Below are 18,580 nucleotides of genomic sequence, written 5' to 3'. Positions count from 1 at the left end.
TGATTTGGATAACACAGTTAATGTACTTGACCTAATTCATATATATAAACTACTGCACCAACAATGACAGAATTCACATTCTTCTGAAGAGCACATTCATTTGCCAAGATCAACCATGTTGCCATAAAGCACATCTCAACGAGTTCGAAAGATTGACACATTCAGAGTATGTTCTCTTACTAAAGTAAAATTAGACTAGAAATCATTTTTTTTTAAAAGTAACTTGAAAGCCCTCTAAATGTTTGAAAATTAAGTCATGTACTTCTAAATAACAATGGGTCAAAGAAGAAATCACAATAAAAACTAGAAAATTTTGAACTGATTGATAATAAAACTGACATATCAAAATGTGTGGGATATACCCAGAGTTTTGCATAAGGAAAATGTATGGCCTTAAAAGCATCTATTAGAAAAAAAGAAAATCTGAAAATCAAGAAGCTAGGAAAAGACCATCAAACTAAATTTAGTAGAAGGAAGGAAATAAAGATAAAAGGAGAAATTAGTGAAATGGGAAAGAAATTGTACAGTAGAGAGAATCAACAAAACTCAGTTCTTTGACAACACGAGCTATATCTCTGTAACGGAGCAAGCCTTTGGGCAGAGTTAGGTCCCTAGAGAGCATCTGTCTAAAGCGAAGTGGAGTGGGTAAGCCTACAGGCTCCAGAGTAAGGCTTCCGGGATTTGTATTCTTGACTTTGACACTTAGTAGTTTTGTGAGCTACTCAAGGTAATATAATGTCTTTGAGACTCAGTATTGTCATCTGAAAACGAAGTTGTAGTGGTACCCAACTCACAGGTTGACATGAGGATTGAATGACAATTTCCATAAAACACAACACATGTTTGTGACTATCAATACTATTGAGACATCTGAACCCAGCCTCTTGCTGATATTGAATGTCATTCTTTGTAGCCTGTTTTTCTGGCAATGGTCACAAGTGGGCAGAAATAAGTGATAAAAAGGAGGACAAGAGGCTGGCCTGGTGGCATAGTGGTTGGGTTCACGCACTCTGCTTGGGCAGCCTGGGGTTTGTGGGTTCAGACTCCAGGCACAGACCTACACACTGCTCATCAAGCCACAAGGCAGAGTCCACATGCAAAGTGGAGGAGGATTGGCATGGATGTTAGCTCAGGGACAGTATTCCTCATCAAAAAAAAAAAAAAAAAGGAATACAAGGTAGTGATGCAGAAAGTGAAGATGTAGGATGAGTATTCAACCCAAGAGGACACGGCCGACTCCCTAGAGAAGTTCCCGTCCCCCCAGCACTGCTGTACGAAGTGCAGGGCCTCACAGGGTAACCTGCAGCAAGTGCACAGACCCGATTTGCGGTTGGTAGGTCTGACCTGGAGGGCCACAGAGAGGGGCTTCTCTGGCAGCCTCTAAAAGCAGCAGTTCAAGGAGGAAGGAAGGAAAGAAGATTAAGTGGACATGGACACAGAAAAGGACAGGAAACTCTCAGCCCGGCCCCAAGTCCCCCAAGTCCAAGATGCAGGTGTTCCAAGGTCACCCCATAATGACAGAGTGTGTACAACACACGGAAAACCAGGGTGGAGCGTGTTTCCCAAGGAGAGATGGAAATAAACAGCTCTAGACCAGGAAGAGTCAGAAATGCAAGTATCACTCTGCTGGCATCTTCTCAAAAAAGAGGGCCTTTGGGGGAACAGAATGATTTCCTGTGAGTCATGTAGTTGTGAATTTATAAAACTCATATTTTAGGGAATTTTTGGTTTCATGAGGCTAGCAAGAGGGGCTCATTCTCAACATGGGCTATTCTCCCCAGGGTACGGGGGGACCCAATGCTAACTGAAGGGAGAGGGCCCCACATGTGGTACATCTGGACCCCTGGGCAGGGTCAGGATAGGTCTGCACAGTTAAGTATTTATGAGCCAAACAGGACAGTTTTGAGAGTAAAGTGGTCACTGTTGGACTGTGCTGGGATAACCTGGCAGTCAAACTAGGACTTCCGGTCAGCCTTGCTGTAAGTGATGGGAGGAAACTGAACGCCGTGATCACAGCAGCAAATGGTGTTTGGCGAGCCTCCATTTTAAGCACCCCTTCACCAAAATAGATCATCTCTTAGGAAACCACTTTGCCACATTTAAGGGGAAAAACACTCACATTCCTGTAGTTAAGACAACTGGCTTACCCAACTGACTGTTCTGGAAACTTCCCTGCAAATTCACACTTCGAGCCACTTCACAGGTCTTCCTGATAAGTTCTGTGAAGGCTTTCCAGGAGTAGGTTTGTTCCAAGGACAACTGTGCTTTTTCAAGTGTATGAAATATCCTGCAGTCAAAAAGAATCCAGAGAAAACTAAAATTTAATAATAGTTTTCCAAAAGACCAATCCTTACAAATTCGTCTAAATACAAATACATACAAACGCCTGGCAGTCCACTTATGTCAGAAATTAGAATCTTTGAAATAGTTTTCTTAATATACATTTGTTAAACAAAGAATTCCCCATCTGGCTTAAAAAATGAGGGAAAATCACTTTTGGGAATACACAAAATATAAGACACAACAAATCAAGAGAGAATAAAGTGGAAAACTAAAGGCTACAATATGAAATGAGTGTTGAGGCTAGGAAAAATACATTCCCCATTTGACATATTTGACTATGAACTTCCTAGCAGCCAAGGAGAATGAGAATTGATCACATATATAATTCCCAATGACATAAAATAAAAACAAGGCAAATTTTCTGGAGAAACACAGCTCCCAATAGAAGTCGCCCATTGGTAGTTAATGCAAGAATCCGAGTAACGTAATAAACAAGAACCTTGTCCTTATCCACACCTTGGACAAAACAATGGTCCTAGATTTCTTGTGAAAGATTAAGCCAATAGTTAAACTTTAAAGGAACTGTTTAATATTTTGTATTTTTAGATGCTCTCCAATGGTACCAAATAGGTTAACCTTTTTTTTTTTTCCCTGAGGAAGATTTGCCTTGAGCTAACACCTGTTGCCAATCTTCCTCTGTTTTATATGTCAGCTGCCACCTCAGCATGGCCATTGATAGATGAGTGGTGTAGGTCCGCATCCGGGAACTGAACCTGGGCTGCCAAAGCAGAGCACACCGAGCTTAACCACTAGGCCACCGGGGCTGGCTCAGGTTAATTTTTTTTAAAATAAAAAAAATTAAGCATCTCTTTATTCTATTCGTTAGAAATAGAATATACTATGTTGACCTGTTGCTTGAGTAGAAGGAAGCAGTTGGAATCATTTGGTTTCCAACCCTTCAGAAGTTTTCCATCAAACACATACTTACACTGTGGAGGTTAGTTGGTCCTTACAGTCACCAGAAAAGCCACTTTTCCCAGGTGAGACATTGGCTCCCAGCAGCCGGAAGAGCCGAGTACAGGAAATGTCCACTTCCGACAGCTGCGTCTCCAGTTCCCGCCAGCCCAAATATCCTTCAGGTACCGAAACCGGCATGTTTGTGTGCCCAGTAATGACCTCTTGCAAAAGATGATCCTTATCAGGAGAAGATACATAAAGCTTGTAATACGTAAAGCAATTAAATGTGGGTACCTGTGATGCGGCCTTTATCTACTCTCACGGAACAAGGGGTCCTCTTGAACTGTGCATCAAAGACTGTGCCCTGTTGTACTATGATCACCTAAGTAATAGTCCTAGCCTGAGTCTTTACTAGTGCTTGAGTGAATAGACCAAAATAAAGCCCCATCAGGTAATGGGACCCATATGTCCCTCCAAATGCTCCCAATGGACCAGACCTCCTGCTAGTCACGCTCTTGGGATTCCCCTCCCACAATTAATCTAGGCTGGGCTGTGACTCACGTTAATCAACAAAAGGCAGCAGGAGTGACCTGTGCCCGTTCCAGTCCTGCCTTTCTGAGGAGTAGCAGCTCCCACGCCCACTATCTTGCCTGGGATCCCCCTGACTGCCACATGAGAAGTCTGACTGCTCTGCTGGGAGACCACATGGAGAGGCCACAAGGAGAAGAGAGACCCTGAGACTCAAGAGGAGGAAGGCAGTTCCAGTCACCCTGGTGTCCCAGCTGAGCATCCAGACTCCAGCCTCACTGCCATCTGACTGCCACCACAAGAGAGATGTCCAGTAAGACCTCAGAAGAACCACCCAGCAGAGTCATGAGAGATAATAAAATGTGTTTTGTTTTAAGCCACTGAGCTCTGGGGTGTTTGTTAGTGATAAACAACCTCAGCCCCATCAGAAAGGCTACCTCATGTATATATAGCCTGTGAATACACTCTCACCACCAGCAGGTGCTGCCAGGTCCCCACTCTGTGGGGCGCTATGAGTAGGCTGTATAGACACAGAAATGTGGGATGGGCTTTCAGCCAGCAAAGATCTCACAAACCCAGGGCAGAGAAGCAACTGTGCAAACAGGTAATGTTTTATCGTGCCTGCATGCCTTTCACACACTTTCCCTCTGCCTAGAATCCTCCCCTGATTTCTCCTTGCTTCCAAATCGTACACCTGCTTTAAGGTCCACCAACTCACTTGGAAGGACCCCCAGATGATGCACTCTGCACACCGTGGCTGCCTGCCCTCTCAGCCAGGATAGCGTCTTCGTGTCCAGCACATCATCGCAACTGAGTAGGTGCTAAGAAAGCGTTGGTTGGATTGAACTATGTACACACTACTATCTCAATTTTCTTTTTGCTTTGACATCATTTTTGTTTCACTAGTTTCATTATTTCATTGGTTTCATTTATAAGGAAGAAGACTAAAAATTAAACAGGTAATTCTGAGAACAAAAAGAACTACAAAAAAGATGAATGCTATAATTTTTGGTTCTCAGTAAGAAAAATATGGGCTGAACATAATTATCTTTACTAACAATTGCTCAGCATCTTGCAGTCCTGAGTGCTCACCAAAGGCAGGCCCGTGTCCTGGCAGGGACATGAGAATAACAGGCCTTTCAATGCCTCTGGCCACTAGGAGCAACAGCTTTGCTCCAAGCTGACTGATCCCCAAAGATATTCCTCCTCTCTTCTTAGCATTTATGCTAGAAATGGAGCAGAACAGGGAACCCACATCCAGGGTGGCACGGTTTGAAAGCGTGGGGTGCTCTTTGGGAAACCTGTTTAATGTCAAGTAGATTTTGGCTGGATGGGTGGCACACAACATCCTACGGCAGACAGGAGGGACGGAACCCAGGGGCAGCTGGAATCTGCTGATGTCAACACCTGCCTTGGAAAATCCTGGGTTAAATACTAGCGTAACCTTGAAAATGAGCCCAGTGGTGCTCTTGGAAGTGATCAAATGGTGGATACTTACAGCATCCTCTACTGAGTCAAGTAGCTTGTTTAAAGCACTGGTCTCACTGGAGGAATTGTGACGACACACAAGTCCCCAGAGGCCCTTCCAGATGCTGGAGTTCCCAGGACGCAGCGGGGCCTCCCTCTCAGACAAGCATCCATTTGGGCACATGTCGGTAGCATTCTTCATCAACAACTAAAAGATAAATGAGAGCAGGAAGGAGGGAACATTTAGAAAGGCTTAGACACCCTCTCCAAGGGCTAGAGAACTACAAACAGAAGTCAGAGGCGATCAAAATTTTACATAAAACATAAAGTTCTTTGAAAACTTGCCTGTTGTTCTCTTTATTTTCCTAACAATTCACAACAGCAGCAAAACTGAATATTGCATGAGCTTCTTGAATGTTTTATCAAAATTGTTTATCTGTAATCCTGTGTGGTGCTTTACCTGCTTTAACTCCCAAAACAACATGTCCTTCCCCAGTTTCAATTGGTCAGGTCCACCCAGGTTAGAGTCGTTAGCGGACGCCTCGAGGCGAATGAGGACTTCTGTAACATCAACAGACGGATTTATTATTATTCACCTAAGGTAGACTTTTCCAAGCTTGACTTCTACACGCGCCCATGAATCAATAAACTGAATCCTGAAAACATGCATTTCAGCAACTTGGACCTGGTATCATACATTTTATTATCATCCCGAGAAAGGAAAACTGAGAATAATCAGCACAATTACATTTCATCTTTTCTGAAGACGCATGAGGATGGAGTCGTAGTTACAAGAGAGTTTTACTTCAAAAGCAACAGCCTCCTCATTTCTTCTCTCTCCACCACGAGAGGGTGAGAAGACTCCAGCCTACCTGGCGCACACTTGGCCACCCCTGAGGCAGGCAGAAAAGTAACACCACCATAGTCAGTGGAAGTTCAAAGAAGGGCATTCTGTGAACAAGGAGGGACATGCTCTCCATGCCCGATGCCAAGGAGCAGGAGAGAGAACAGAACAAGGCTGACTCAGAGCGATGTACCCTGGTCCCTTTCCAGCCTGAGCATCATGGATGCTGGTGTGGCCGTGAAGATCAACCCATGGTCCTCAGAAATCGCCTGTCACAGCCCCATGTGGGTTGGTCAACAGTGAAGAGAAGAATGCACTCTTGACTGTGACAGCGTTGGTGTGCTGTATTCAAAACTCCCCAGGGGCATCACGGCTAAGCATATATACGTATGTAACATCAGCATAACATCTCCAAATTTGCCAAACATTTGCTCCTCATGAGTTGGTGACAAATACACCAGAGCTAGTTTACCTTGGACAAAGTGTAACTTCTGGGCCATCGCGTTCCTGAGAGCTCCATCAAGCTGAAGCAATCTCTTCAGAGCAGGCCACTGGGGCAGGTTTTGGAGAATGTTCTGCAATTGCCGTAGATGCAGTAATCTGAAGGCAAAAATAAATAAATGAAAGAAAATGGAAAGCAGTTCAACGTGCCACCTAGGAAAAAGAAAATTCTGATCCCAGGACAATATTCCACTGCTCTGGAATTGCCTTCCTAGACCAAAAGTCCCACTTCACCACACACACCTATAACCATTTTCTAGATAGATTGTACTGCTCGAATTGGGGATTTGGGAATACTTTTAGACAATTAATATGGATTAAACATTTTTTTTACCCAAAAATAGCAAAGTATATTCCTAGTAGCATGTAAAAGAGGTGAGAGTTAGGATAAAGGTCCAGGTGAGATTTAAAAACATTTGCCATGAAGCCTCCAGTTATCAGCTGCTGAAAAATATTTTAAGAGTTTCAGAATGTCGAGATGGTGTGTGGTGGAGTACAGGACACATCCAAGTAGTCCCAGTGGGGGAGAATTAGCAGCAGCCGTAAGATTCTCAGAGATCCAGGAAGGACAACCAGCCAGGCAGCTTGATGCCTACAGCCCAGGGGGACAAGGCAAACAGGGTCCAGACGTCTTGCAGACACAGAAGGAGCTTCCAAGCTGGGCCAACTGCAGAGACTCCATGTTGCCCTGGGAAGCCAGGCAGAAAGTCACTGGGGGGATACTTCAAGCTACCCAGCGGGAGCAGCAGCTGCCTTCCTGCCTGAGTACCTCTGCGTGGAAGACAGAGAGGGCTGGAGGGATGCTGCTTCTCTGGGCTCCAGCCTGTAGAGGAGGAGGAAGTCTTACACGGGAGGATGGAGGAAACAACCCAGAAGAGCAGCTGGAGAGAAAGTGACTGTGAGAATGAGAGGAAATTGTAAAATAAAAGTTTTACTGCAAAAATAGTGGAATTAACTAAAGAGACCACAGATTCTGGAAGGAATGTACGAAGGGACATCAGCATAGGAGAGGCAGTGAGTCTGTAAAGAAGAGGATAGAGGAATAGAGGGGTGAGTTTAGAAGGAGGAATAAGAGTTGAGAGAAGGCCAATGTTTGTGAGCATCCACTAAGTTTGGCAGATTATCGACACAGGGTCTCCATCAGTCAGTCTCCATGGTAGCCCCACAAAGTGGGCCGATCATTCTTTCTTTATAGGTAAAACCCAGGGCCACTGGGGAGTCCTGTGTTGAGCCTCCAGCAGACCAAGGGCTTGATAGCCAGAAAATGCCATCAGCCTATGGGGAGGCCAAGCCCATGGAGACTAAGGGGCCAGAGCTGGACCATCACGGACTTGCTTGTTATTGAGATAGCCCCTTGTATTACCCATAACAAAAGTGTGTGCAAGTAGAAATGCAGCTTCAGAGGGCCAACTGCTGGCCCGGCGCACACAGCAGGCGGGGCAAGGCTCTCATCTCCCAACCCTGAGTGTGTGCAGAAGTATGTGTGCGGGGGGGAAAGCTCGGGCTGCGCACTCTTGGTACTTAGTGCAATGTAGCCTCCAATGTCCCTTAGCTAGCCCTGAACAAGCTAAGAGCCAGGGAGAGTTTCCTGGGGCTTTCAGAGCCCTGGTCTGTCCAAGTGCAGGCCAAACCCTGGGTGAGAGTGCCAGGACGCACTGGAGCTTTATGGGATCATTAAGATGACCTAAGGTGGTGTCTCTATGAACGTGCATTCAGTAACAGAGATGTTATCTTAGAACAGTTTCAAAACGGATAATCCAAGCAGACAAGCAGGAAAGTTTTCAATCCCCTCGAGGCAATGCCCTGCATTTGAAGTTCAGGGATGACAGAATGCTTTGTCCCTGCCCTTAGTCCAGCTAATTGCTATAAGGTATCTGCTTCTGGCTCCTGACATCGCTCTCTGACAGTTTGTATGGCCTGGCAGGGAACTGCATTGCTGTCCCCATCACTAGCACCCACGTGCTCCAGCGCAAAGTAAAAGTTGGGAAACTGGATCTTCAAAAGCAAGATCCTGCCTTCTAACTGGGTTCCAGAAAAAGTGAAAGAGTTGGAAATGTTTAGATTTATTATTTGTTATGTTTTACATCATAAAAACATAAGATAGCCCCAACAATTGTGACAGAACAATTCTCTTCTCATGCCACATAGGGGGCAAGAGGTTCTGTGACCCATAGTTTGAAACGAACCCTTTTGAGACAATATTGAGGAATCCTATTGTTCTCTTCTGAGGAGAACCTTAACTTGGGCAGGAGCATAATAAGATTCATCGTTACTCCAAATGGCCACACTCACTGAAGAAGAAGATCCTTTATCGCAAGAGAAAGACCATGTTGGTGAATCAATTCTGGTTACCTTACAAATGAAGAAGCCACAAGTTCCACTTTTCCCACTTCTGAAATATTTATGGATCTTATATAAACATTTCAACTATACAAAAAGTTTAAATAAATACAAAAACAGGTAGTTCCTTACATAAAAGTACCTCTAAAATGTTTTTGTTCATCTTTAAACAAATGTCAAATACATAAAACCTAAAATCCAAAATGCTGACACCTTCTCCAATGTCATTCCCCCATTAGAGTGTTTTCAACATCTGAACAGGCATCTGGATGACCGCAAAACTCCGCGGCAGTCCGCAATACAAGCCTTGCCTTTTCCAGCTGCTAGCTGGACACTCATTGTCTAGTTCTACAGAATGCATTCCTAACACACTCATCACTCACTTTTCAAAATTCAGGGTGGTCTAGCCTAACCAATATCAAGGAGGAAAATGTGCCTTACATCTTCGGAGATGTCTGGTTGCCTCTTGGGCCACCTGCTGCGAAGCTATCATTCAGGAAGAGAAGCGCAGTGTGCAGAGCTTCTGCCACCTTCCACGGCTCACTCTCTTCCTGAAACTGACTCCTCACGGCCTCCAGACTGTGACTGGTCCCTGCGAGCACTCGCTGACACAGGCTGCCCTTCTGCCACCGATCAAACACCTACACAATTAGAAACAAAACGCTATTATCAATAACAATGGGTTAGAAATAATAGTATTTAGTTAAAAACATTAACAGACCATTCTAGACGACAGATAGCCCATCTTGATGTTGTTGGCGGATTGAAATGTCTGTTACTTGCATTATGATTGAATTTCCACTCAGAAATTAATGATTACAAATGGCAACAATGGATGCAAGCAATTTTTTAATTGGGTCTTATTTCTCTCTTTCCTTCCTCCATCCAGTTTCCACAAGATAAGATAATAACATACATTTCTAAACAAGTGACATATGCTTTAAAAACTAAACGGACATGTTTGGGATAGTATAAGTACATTCATATACTTTAAAATTATATCATCACTAACACATAGTTATTAACTACCATTTTAGGTCATGGACTTTGGGATAATGATACTAAAGGCAGTTAGTGTTGTAGCTTATCATCAATATCACACCAAAATAGATCGCTCATGCCCAAATCATAAAGCGCAGGGAACTGCATGATGAGCAAATGCTTATTTGTGTGAAATAACCCTGAATTAACCATGAGTTTAGGTGACCCAGAGGATGTGCAAAGCGAATGTGTCTACCTGACCAGGTCCCATGCTGATCAGTCAGTTCAATGCTGTCCCTTGATCATTTTAGTGCCAAATAAATTTAGTGCCACCAGACAGACAATCACACCTTCACTTTTTTAATATCCACTATTTGAGATTTTGATCTTTATCGGTGACACACATTAGGGCAAAAACAGTTTAAAATGTGTGGGTTTTGAGGAAAACATATGATGGGAAATGTAATGCCCATAAAGGGCATGGAGAGTGATCATCACATGGGCCCCTGTCTCCACAGCCTCCCTGAAAAGCACAAGGCTGGGAAGGGGCCAGGGCCCCCCGGGCTTCCGAGGCCGTCGTAGAATCACTGTGGTGCTCTGCGCCACACCAGCCGCTCCGTGAAAACAGATCACAGCCTTCTTTCTCATTGCTCCCCTTTAATTCACAGTCACTGTCTGGGCACAGCCAGTGTCAGACAAAACCACAGCGAAGGGACAGGCCAGTGGGCACCCCAAGTACTCTGGGGTGCTGAATCCCCGCACTCACGAACCAGAGGAGGGGTCAAAGCAGCCCAGTGGAAACCCCACAGGCCAAAAATAGATGGTGGTTTTTGTAATTGCCTCGTGCACGTTTAAGTCTAAGACGGACTTTCTGGTGACATTTGTGTTGAGGGCCCAGCGAGCTGAGGCCGATGGATGCTCATGGGAGAAGGGGCACATATGGCCAGCACGTGGGGCTCCTAAGGCCTTTCCTGGGAGGGACATGGAATGAAATAGTGAACAGGGGGCAGGGGGAGTGAATGGATTTGTGGGTTCAAAGCTTCAGTCACCACGATGAAGAAGCTCCAGAGATCTGCTGCACAGCCTCGTGTCTGTAGTTCACAATACTTGAAAGTCGGTGAAGAGGGTAAATCTATATTAAATGTTCTTACCAAAATAAGATAAAATAACAAAAATAAACAAAATCACACAGTGAAAGATGCAGGAGGAAAGTGAATGGGTTTGCACACACATAGAAGTGGTGCACGCCGGGACAGCTGTGTTCTGATGTGGGCAGCACCTGTTTGTAGAGCTGCAGCGAGCTGACGGCACGGACCAGATAGTTTTTGGCCGCTGACCACCTGGGGTGACAGTGTCCGGGGTGACCTTCTCTGTCAGCTTCATCCTCGGAGGTGTGGGACAAAACTGAACACACCATCCGCTCGAGTGAACCGTCTGTCGGAATCTGGCAACGACATGAAAACTATTTAGAAGTCAAGCTTTTTATCCTAGAATGTTCCTTCTAAGAACAATATCACAATCTTGCCAAAGGAAAAGCTCCGACATGTGCTTGATTGAAGAAGTAACAGGCTAAGTGTCACTTATAACATCTGTGTGAATGTGCCTTGAGGGAAGGCTTTTGGAGTTGAGGAATAAATGGATTATATTTTTCAAGAGAGTCCACAAGCAGTGGGAACAGCCGTTTCTCCAGGCTGAGGATGCGGGGATGAATCAAATATCCTTCATTTTCACTCTTTGGCCAAAAGCAAACACGGGCCAGCCCAGATTAATGGACACCCGGGACTAACAGAGTTGCTTTGCCAGAAACATTTCTTTTCTAATTATCAAACATGGATTAAGTTGGAAGGATTCAAATTGGAGTTCTGGGTCAGAAATTGTTCAACATTTTTGAGCCAAATCGTTATTTCTGTAAATGAACTTCCACACGCAGTTTTTCTAACATTGCTCTATAAAAATACTTATGTTTGTGGTAGAATGAACCACATTCCCCTATTATATAGTTTTACAATAATTGTGGTGTCACCTTTTAGAAATTCTATCGATGGCAATGATTAAAAAGCATTAGGGGCCAGCCCGGTGGCGTAGTAGTTAAGTTCGTGCGACCCACTTCAGTGGCCCAGGGTTTGTGGGTTGGGATCCCGGGCACAGACCTACACACTGCTCATCAAGCCATGGTGTGGTGGCATTCCACAAAATATAGGAAGACTGGCACAGATGTTAGCTGAGGGACAATCTTCCTCAAGCAAAAAGAGGAAGATTGGCAATAGATGTTAGCTCAAGGCCAATTTTCCTCACCAAAAGAAAAAGAAAAGAAAAAAAGCATTAAAGCCTCATTTGTTCCCTTTGTAGTTTCCTTAAGGATCCAGATTAAAAATATTCACTTGTGACTATCAAGTCACAAAGCCACTTGGACCGTCACAGATTTTGTTCTGTTTTTTTTTTTCCTTTAATTAAAAAAATGTCTGGGGCCGGCTCCATGGCTGAGTGGTTAAGTTCCTGTGCTCCGCTGCAGCAGCCCAGGGTTCAGATCCTGGGCGCAGACATGGCACCGCTCATCAGGCCACGTTGAGGCAGCGTCCCACATCCCACAACTAGAAGGACGTGCAACTAAGATATACAACTGTGTACGGCGGGGTTGGGGGAGATAAAGCAGAAAAAAAAAAAAAAGATTGGCAACAGTTGTTAGCCCAGGTGCCAATCCTTAAAAAAAAAACTAAAAGGAAGATTGGCAACAGTTGTTAGCCTAGGTGCCAATCTTTAAAAAAAAAAAAGAAAAATGTCAGCAAGTACCATGTATCCTAATAGAGAAATAAGGCCCCGTCCCTGGCCTGAGGATTGGCATGGTCTGTAAGAGGCAGATGTACAGCCATCAGGTTCCTGGGATGCATGCTACCACAGAAGGTCGCAGGACAGGAAGGCAGAGGTAGGGGTGAGGTCGTGAGAGTTCCACAAGGTCATGAGACAGGAATCATTTTTTAACTGGAGAGTGGAAAAAGGAAGAGAGAAAGAGGACTCCATTTCAGGAGCGCACATGCAGAGGCCCTGGAAAGTGGCAGTTTCCAGAATCAAGCAGGACTCAGGGGAGGACCTGGGAACCCATTATGATGCCGGCTTTATGTAGGGTGGGAAGCAGGGTAATGGGCCTCCAAAGATCCTCATGTCCTAGTCCCCAGAACCTATGAATATGTTATGTGGCGTGGCAGGACAGAAGTGAGTCTGTAGATGGAATTCAGTTTGCTTATCTGCAGATTTTGAGATGAGGAGATTATCCTGGACTATGAAACAAGCCCAGTGAAATCACACAGGTCCTTAAGTGTGGGAGAATGAGGCAGCAGAGTCAGAGTGATGCACCATTAGAAAAACTCCACCAGGGGCCAGCCCAGTGCCACAGCGGTTAAGTTTGCACATTCCGTTTCAGCAGCCTGGGGTTCACCAGTTCAGATCCCAGGCGTGGACCTATGCACCACTTGTCAAGCCACGTTGTGGCAGGCGGCCCACATATAAAGTAGAGGAAAATGGTCACAGATGTGAGCTCAAGGCAAGTCTTCCTCTGAAAAAAGTGAAGAATTGGCAACAGATGTTAGCTCAGAGCTTATCTTCCTCAAAAGAAAGAAGAAAAAAAGAAAAACTTAACCAGCCATTGCTGGCTTCAAGGATAGAGAAGGAGTCACAAGCCAAGGAATGCAGCAACCTCTGGAAGAGGCAAGAAAGCTCCTTTCTTCTCCTTGGAGCTTCCAGAAGGAATGTGGCCATGCAGACACCTTGAATTTAGCCTGTGGAGACCCATTTTGGACTTCCGACCTCCAGAACTATATGATAAGAAACATGTGATGTTTTAGGCCACAACTTTGGTGGCAATTTGTTATAGCAGCCGTGAGGGACTCATACCTGTGGTACGCAATTTCCACGGAGCTGTATGGACTATGGACACTCAGTGCTATTTCCTGACCATTTTCCTTTTAATTCCAATTTCAAAATGTGTACCTTCTAAAGTAAAAGTTTTATATCGTTTGACTCAAACTATATTCTAAAATAATGAGAAAATAACATCATAAAGTACGAAGAAAATTGGAGTAAAATTCAGCTGACTGGGGTTATTCTGTCTATAACAGTGCGTAGGAAACTCCAGGCTCACAATTCCAAATCCTACGGGAGATATATGGTTAATAAAATTGTGCCAGGTGTAAGACAAGAACAGAAAACTGCTCATACTGTGGCCAAGCCTATGACCTGCCTGGCAGTGGGGTTTTTCCAAACACCGTGCCAGCACAGGAGTTAACAGGCTGTGTCCAGGGAACGCCAGCATCTCACCCTCAGACTAACTGCACAGATCCGGAACCCAAAAGTCAAAAGCAACAGTCTGAACCCTAACAGTGACTGCATTTAACCGTGAAAAGTGCCCTCAGAGAAGTACCAGGTTGTGAGAACTCCGAGAAGTGAGCAAAATCCACACCTTGAGTGTGAACCAAGACCCAACAGGAGAGTGTGGGTTTCTCCAACCATTCAGCATCTCAACCCTGCACTCAGAGATGCGCCAGAAAAGCCCTCACCCAGGAGGCGGTTCTGGAGGAGAGGTCCACGCACCGAAGGGAAACAGGTGTGTAGTTCTTGGATCCTGCACTATGCAAAGCTGAAGCGCCACAAATGCACTGAAGTGATGAATGGAAGCTGTGTGGGTAAAGGATCCCTCCCAGAACCTTGGGAACAGCAGCGGTGAACTGGGTCTTAAGGGATCAGCTGTCCAACATCTTTATTTTACACAGTTTGCAGAGTGAGGCTTATATCCGGTAAGCCTGGCTGTCCTTTATGACCTCCGCCTCCTGCTCCCCAACTGCCAGCATCTCTTTGCCTGGAAAGCAATCCTCTCCTCCCCTTTGTGCTCCATCTGGATCCCTGCAACTACCCACTGCTGTCTCGTCTTCAGAATCCCACACCCTCACCTGAGCTGGCTCCTCCCACTGCTAGTGTCTTGAGCAATAAAGGGACTATTACTTCCAAACTGCCTTTGAGGCTGGGATAAAATGACAAGGTAAGAAGAAAGGGACACTTCTAGAAAAGCCAGACACAGCAAGGGCCCGTCATGTTCAAGGAGCTCAGATTTTAATAGAACTCTCCTGTGCTGCTGCCCTCTCCCACTCCACCACCCACCCTGCCCCAGGAGCATATTCTAGAGTCACTCTCAAGGAGAAATCCAACAGTGTGAGAAGCAGTCAAGCACGTGTACCTCCTGTAGTTCAGCTGAATAATTCAGGATTTGTTCTGCATGAAGGTCATCGAAACCAAACCGGGATTTCAGATCAGCCTGGACCTTCTGTGGATCCCACACCAGCTTCCGCAGGGATAGGCTGTATCCTGGTTCTGCAAGATAACCAGTGATTCTTACGGTCCGTTGTTTCAACAGTGTGACATGTCTAAAGTAATTCAGAAAATGATGCCTTTTTCACTTCTAGAGGGAAAGCAAATGAAGACCAAATGCCATTTGGACAATCAAATAGGAGAAGCTAATAGTGGATGCCACAGAGAATGTGGTCAGATGGCACCCCCTCCCCAGGAAAATGATTGCAAAGATTCTAGGGGTAATCCGACAACGCATTTCAAGAACCATGAAATTCAAGTCATTGAGCAATAAGTTCACTTCTAAAAATCTATCTCAAGAAATCTAATCAGATATATGAAGAAAAAGTAATCTACAGCAATGTTACTGCATTGATTTTATACTGATTAAATTTTGAAAACTAGCTAAGCATCTAGCACGGGGGGAAGCATAAATTACAGTATATTCATGGCACAAAATACCAAGGAGTCTTTAAAACCATATTTCCAAAAGTTATTTCAAAACATAAAAAAAAGATTCCCTAAAAGAATTAACCAAGGTATAAAGCTCATAAGCTACCCAAATAACCCAAGCATGCCACCCAAGTGGCACACCCAAAATACAACTCAGAGACTCTCCAACGTTTGACAAAATCTCTGGCAAGTGTGGCCTGGCAATGACAAACATGAAAGCATATAAATTCCAAGGTGAACCTTCATCTGAAAACCCAACAACTAGATCGTTTCAGAACATGATTCGACAACCATCTGCTAAGTGCCTACACCTGCTAAGCACCCCAAAACCATTTTCACATGCGTGATCTCATGGCACCTTAAGTTAACACCGTGGGTCAACAGAAAAGGCAAAATCCTGCCACTTAGAAAAAAGAGCCCAGTCAGGGAACTTCTGGAAGGTATTGAAGATGGGGGGGCCCCAGGAATCCAAGACTCCTCACTTCCAGTCTGGTTGTTTTTGCACGATATCAAGAGAAAAAGACTGGCTCTGAGATTTAAACGAGCATTTATTGTGTGTCGAAGAGGCACGAGGCCCTAGGCCAGGCATTTCCCACATCAGGTCTTGGTGAGATCTCCAAAAACCCCACAGGTAGGTGCAGCAATCATGCCCTTTTTGGGGAGAAGGAAGCAGACGTTGAGAGTCACTTAAGGTCACACTTATAGATTAAGTTGTGATTCAAACTCATAAACTCTGATTCCCAAGCCTGAGTTGTAATCACTAATCTCCACTGCTCTCAGAACATATTAGAATTATTCAGAGAATTCCAGAAAGGAGGGGGGGAAATATATGGTAACACCAGTCAATGAATGTGTATAAAACAATAAAATTATTCTAAAAAGGTAAAAGACATCTTGAGTTCTGAAGCTCATTGCTGAATGACAGAGTTCAGAAGACATGGATTAACAATCTCAGTCAGTAACATGACTGGTCCTTTAGCCCAAAGCCACTGACAGGGCCTGTCCCTGTCCTTTCACACACCGTGATCTGCCTATTGGGCCAAGAATTTTTCTTGGAGATAACAGAAATGAAGACAATTTTCAGTTGCCTCTAGAAGTATGTTTTGTAATAGTATTCCTTAGCTCTGATTCACTGGAAAATTGATAGAAAATTGCTTACTTTAACTACATTCCTAACTATAATTATATTTCCACCTGTAAGGTAAATTGATTGTTGTAATTTGGATGATACACAAAAACTTGAGCTTCCTAATGAGTTTGGTAAAATGAGGTCACTGGAAGATTTCAGTGAGGTATTTTATGTCTCCCACTCCACATCTGGGTTTTGTTCTGAGCATGAGGAATAGCAGTTCTCGCTGGAATTAACTTACAGGAGAAGCAGGTTGAATATTAATGACCTGGCTTCTGTCTTGCAGAGTGTGCAAAGAAACTCCTTTTGTCTATGGGGGTCCTTCCTACACTGAGTCATGAGAACCTGGGGGTGGGATCAGAGTTGATGTAGGATGTCATGTTAGGTGGCTCCAGGGAGCAGGAAAAATCCGGAAGGAATCAGAGAAATCTCTGTATGTAACCATCTCATTATATAGGCCAGGAGACTGAGATCTTCAGAGTAAATGGAAGACAGAGACCACGTAATCCTGGGGCGCCTGATCCCAGGCTTGCCTGCCTCTGATCCACCCCTGATACCTGCCCCAGGAGTACCTTTCTACAACGCAAAGCTAATTCTGCTCCAGCATCCTTCTGTGATCTGGCCTGAGCTCTCTGGATTACCTCCATTACCTGCCATCACCCACTGTACCCTTGACACACTGAATGTCAAACACATGGGCCCTCTCACGTCCCAGAACTTCACACACACTGTTCCTCTTCCTGGCAGTGCTCCCTGGTCTCTTTGATGAATTCCAACCCATCCTTCAAAACTTCTCCTTGAAGTTTTTCCTGAGAAAGATGACAGATCCCTACACTGTGGCCTTTGTTTTTTCTTTATTGATACATCTCTATCGTTTACTAAACATGACTTTCCTGAGAGCAAGAACCACGTCTTATTCAGCTTTTTATATCTACTGCATGGGACAGTGTGGCTCCTAGAAAGTGCTCAATAAGTGTTTACTGAATGAGAGAATGAGTAAATGAATGGATGGATGGGTGGGTGGATGGATTGATGATGGATGAATGGGTGGATGGTTGATGGATGGATGGATGGACAGATGGATGGGAGGTGGATGGATGGATGGATGGATGAATAGATGGATGGATGGATGAGTGGGTGGATGAGCGGTTGGGTGCACAGGTAGGTAGATGGATGGATGGATGGATGGATGGATGAATTCTAACCCCACTGTTCTCTCTATATAGTTCTCTTACAGAAAGAGAGAGAGATAAAGAGAGAAGGAGAGAATTAAAAATACAATGTTCAGGTCTAGTTGACAGTGCATAAAATAATACCCTGAAACAAAGAGTATAATGGTGGTTGCCAGGGGCTGGGAGTAGGGAAAATGGAGAGATTTTGGTCAGAGTATAAACTTTCAGTTACAAGATGAATAAGTTCTAGAAATCTAATGTACAGCACGGCAACTATAGTTAATAATACTGTATCGCATACTTGAAATTTACTAAGACATCTTATACATTATCACCCCAAAAAGGTAACCATGTGAGGTGATAGATGTGTTAATTAACTTGATCATGGTAATCATTTCACAATGCATATGTACATCAAATCATCACGTTGTATACTTTAAATATAACATAATTTTGTCAGTAAAGTAAAATAAAATGAATATTTAATGAAAAAAGAAAGAAAAAATACCTGGGGTCAAGAATAGAGCTAAATAACACCCCCCTCCCCAACAGAAGGGCTGTCTATTCAGTCAGTAGGCTTTACAAATCTAT

The 18,580-nt window shown here is 44.3% G+C and overlaps 1 protein-coding gene across 1 annotated transcript in view; it reads right to left on the bottom strand.

The window, feature by feature from the left end:
• ABCA13 (ATP binding cassette subfamily A member 13) overlaps positions 1-18,580 on the bottom strand; it is a 407,666-nt gene that overhangs the window by 340,971 nt on the left and 48,115 nt on the right. Inside the window, exons 8-15 of the mRNA XM_046670200.1 lie at positions 15,126-15,259; positions 11,181-11,345; positions 9,362-9,561; positions 6,552-6,679; positions 5,696-5,796; positions 5,267-5,443; positions 3,272-3,477; positions 2,148-2,287 (exon numbers count right to left, since the gene is read on the bottom strand). Coding sequence (XP_046526156.1) covers positions 2,148-2,287; positions 3,272-3,477; positions 5,267-5,443; positions 5,696-5,796; positions 6,552-6,679; positions 9,362-9,561; positions 11,181-11,345; positions 15,126-15,259 — 1,251 coding nt within the window. The remainder of the gene's footprint in view (positions 1-2,147; positions 2,288-3,271; positions 3,478-5,266; positions 5,444-5,695; positions 5,797-6,551; positions 6,680-9,361; positions 9,562-11,180; positions 11,346-15,125; positions 15,260-18,580) is intronic.

The sequence above is a fragment of the Equus quagga genome, chromosome 8 (genome assembly GCF_021613505.1).
Source record: "Equus quagga isolate Etosha38 chromosome 8, UCLA_HA_Equagga_1.0, whole genome shotgun sequence".
Lineage (NCBI taxonomy): Eukaryota > Metazoa > Chordata > Mammalia > Perissodactyla > Equidae > Equus > Equus quagga.
Note: the sequence above shows the minus strand (reverse complement) of the source record. Positions and strands in the feature narration are given on the sequence as shown.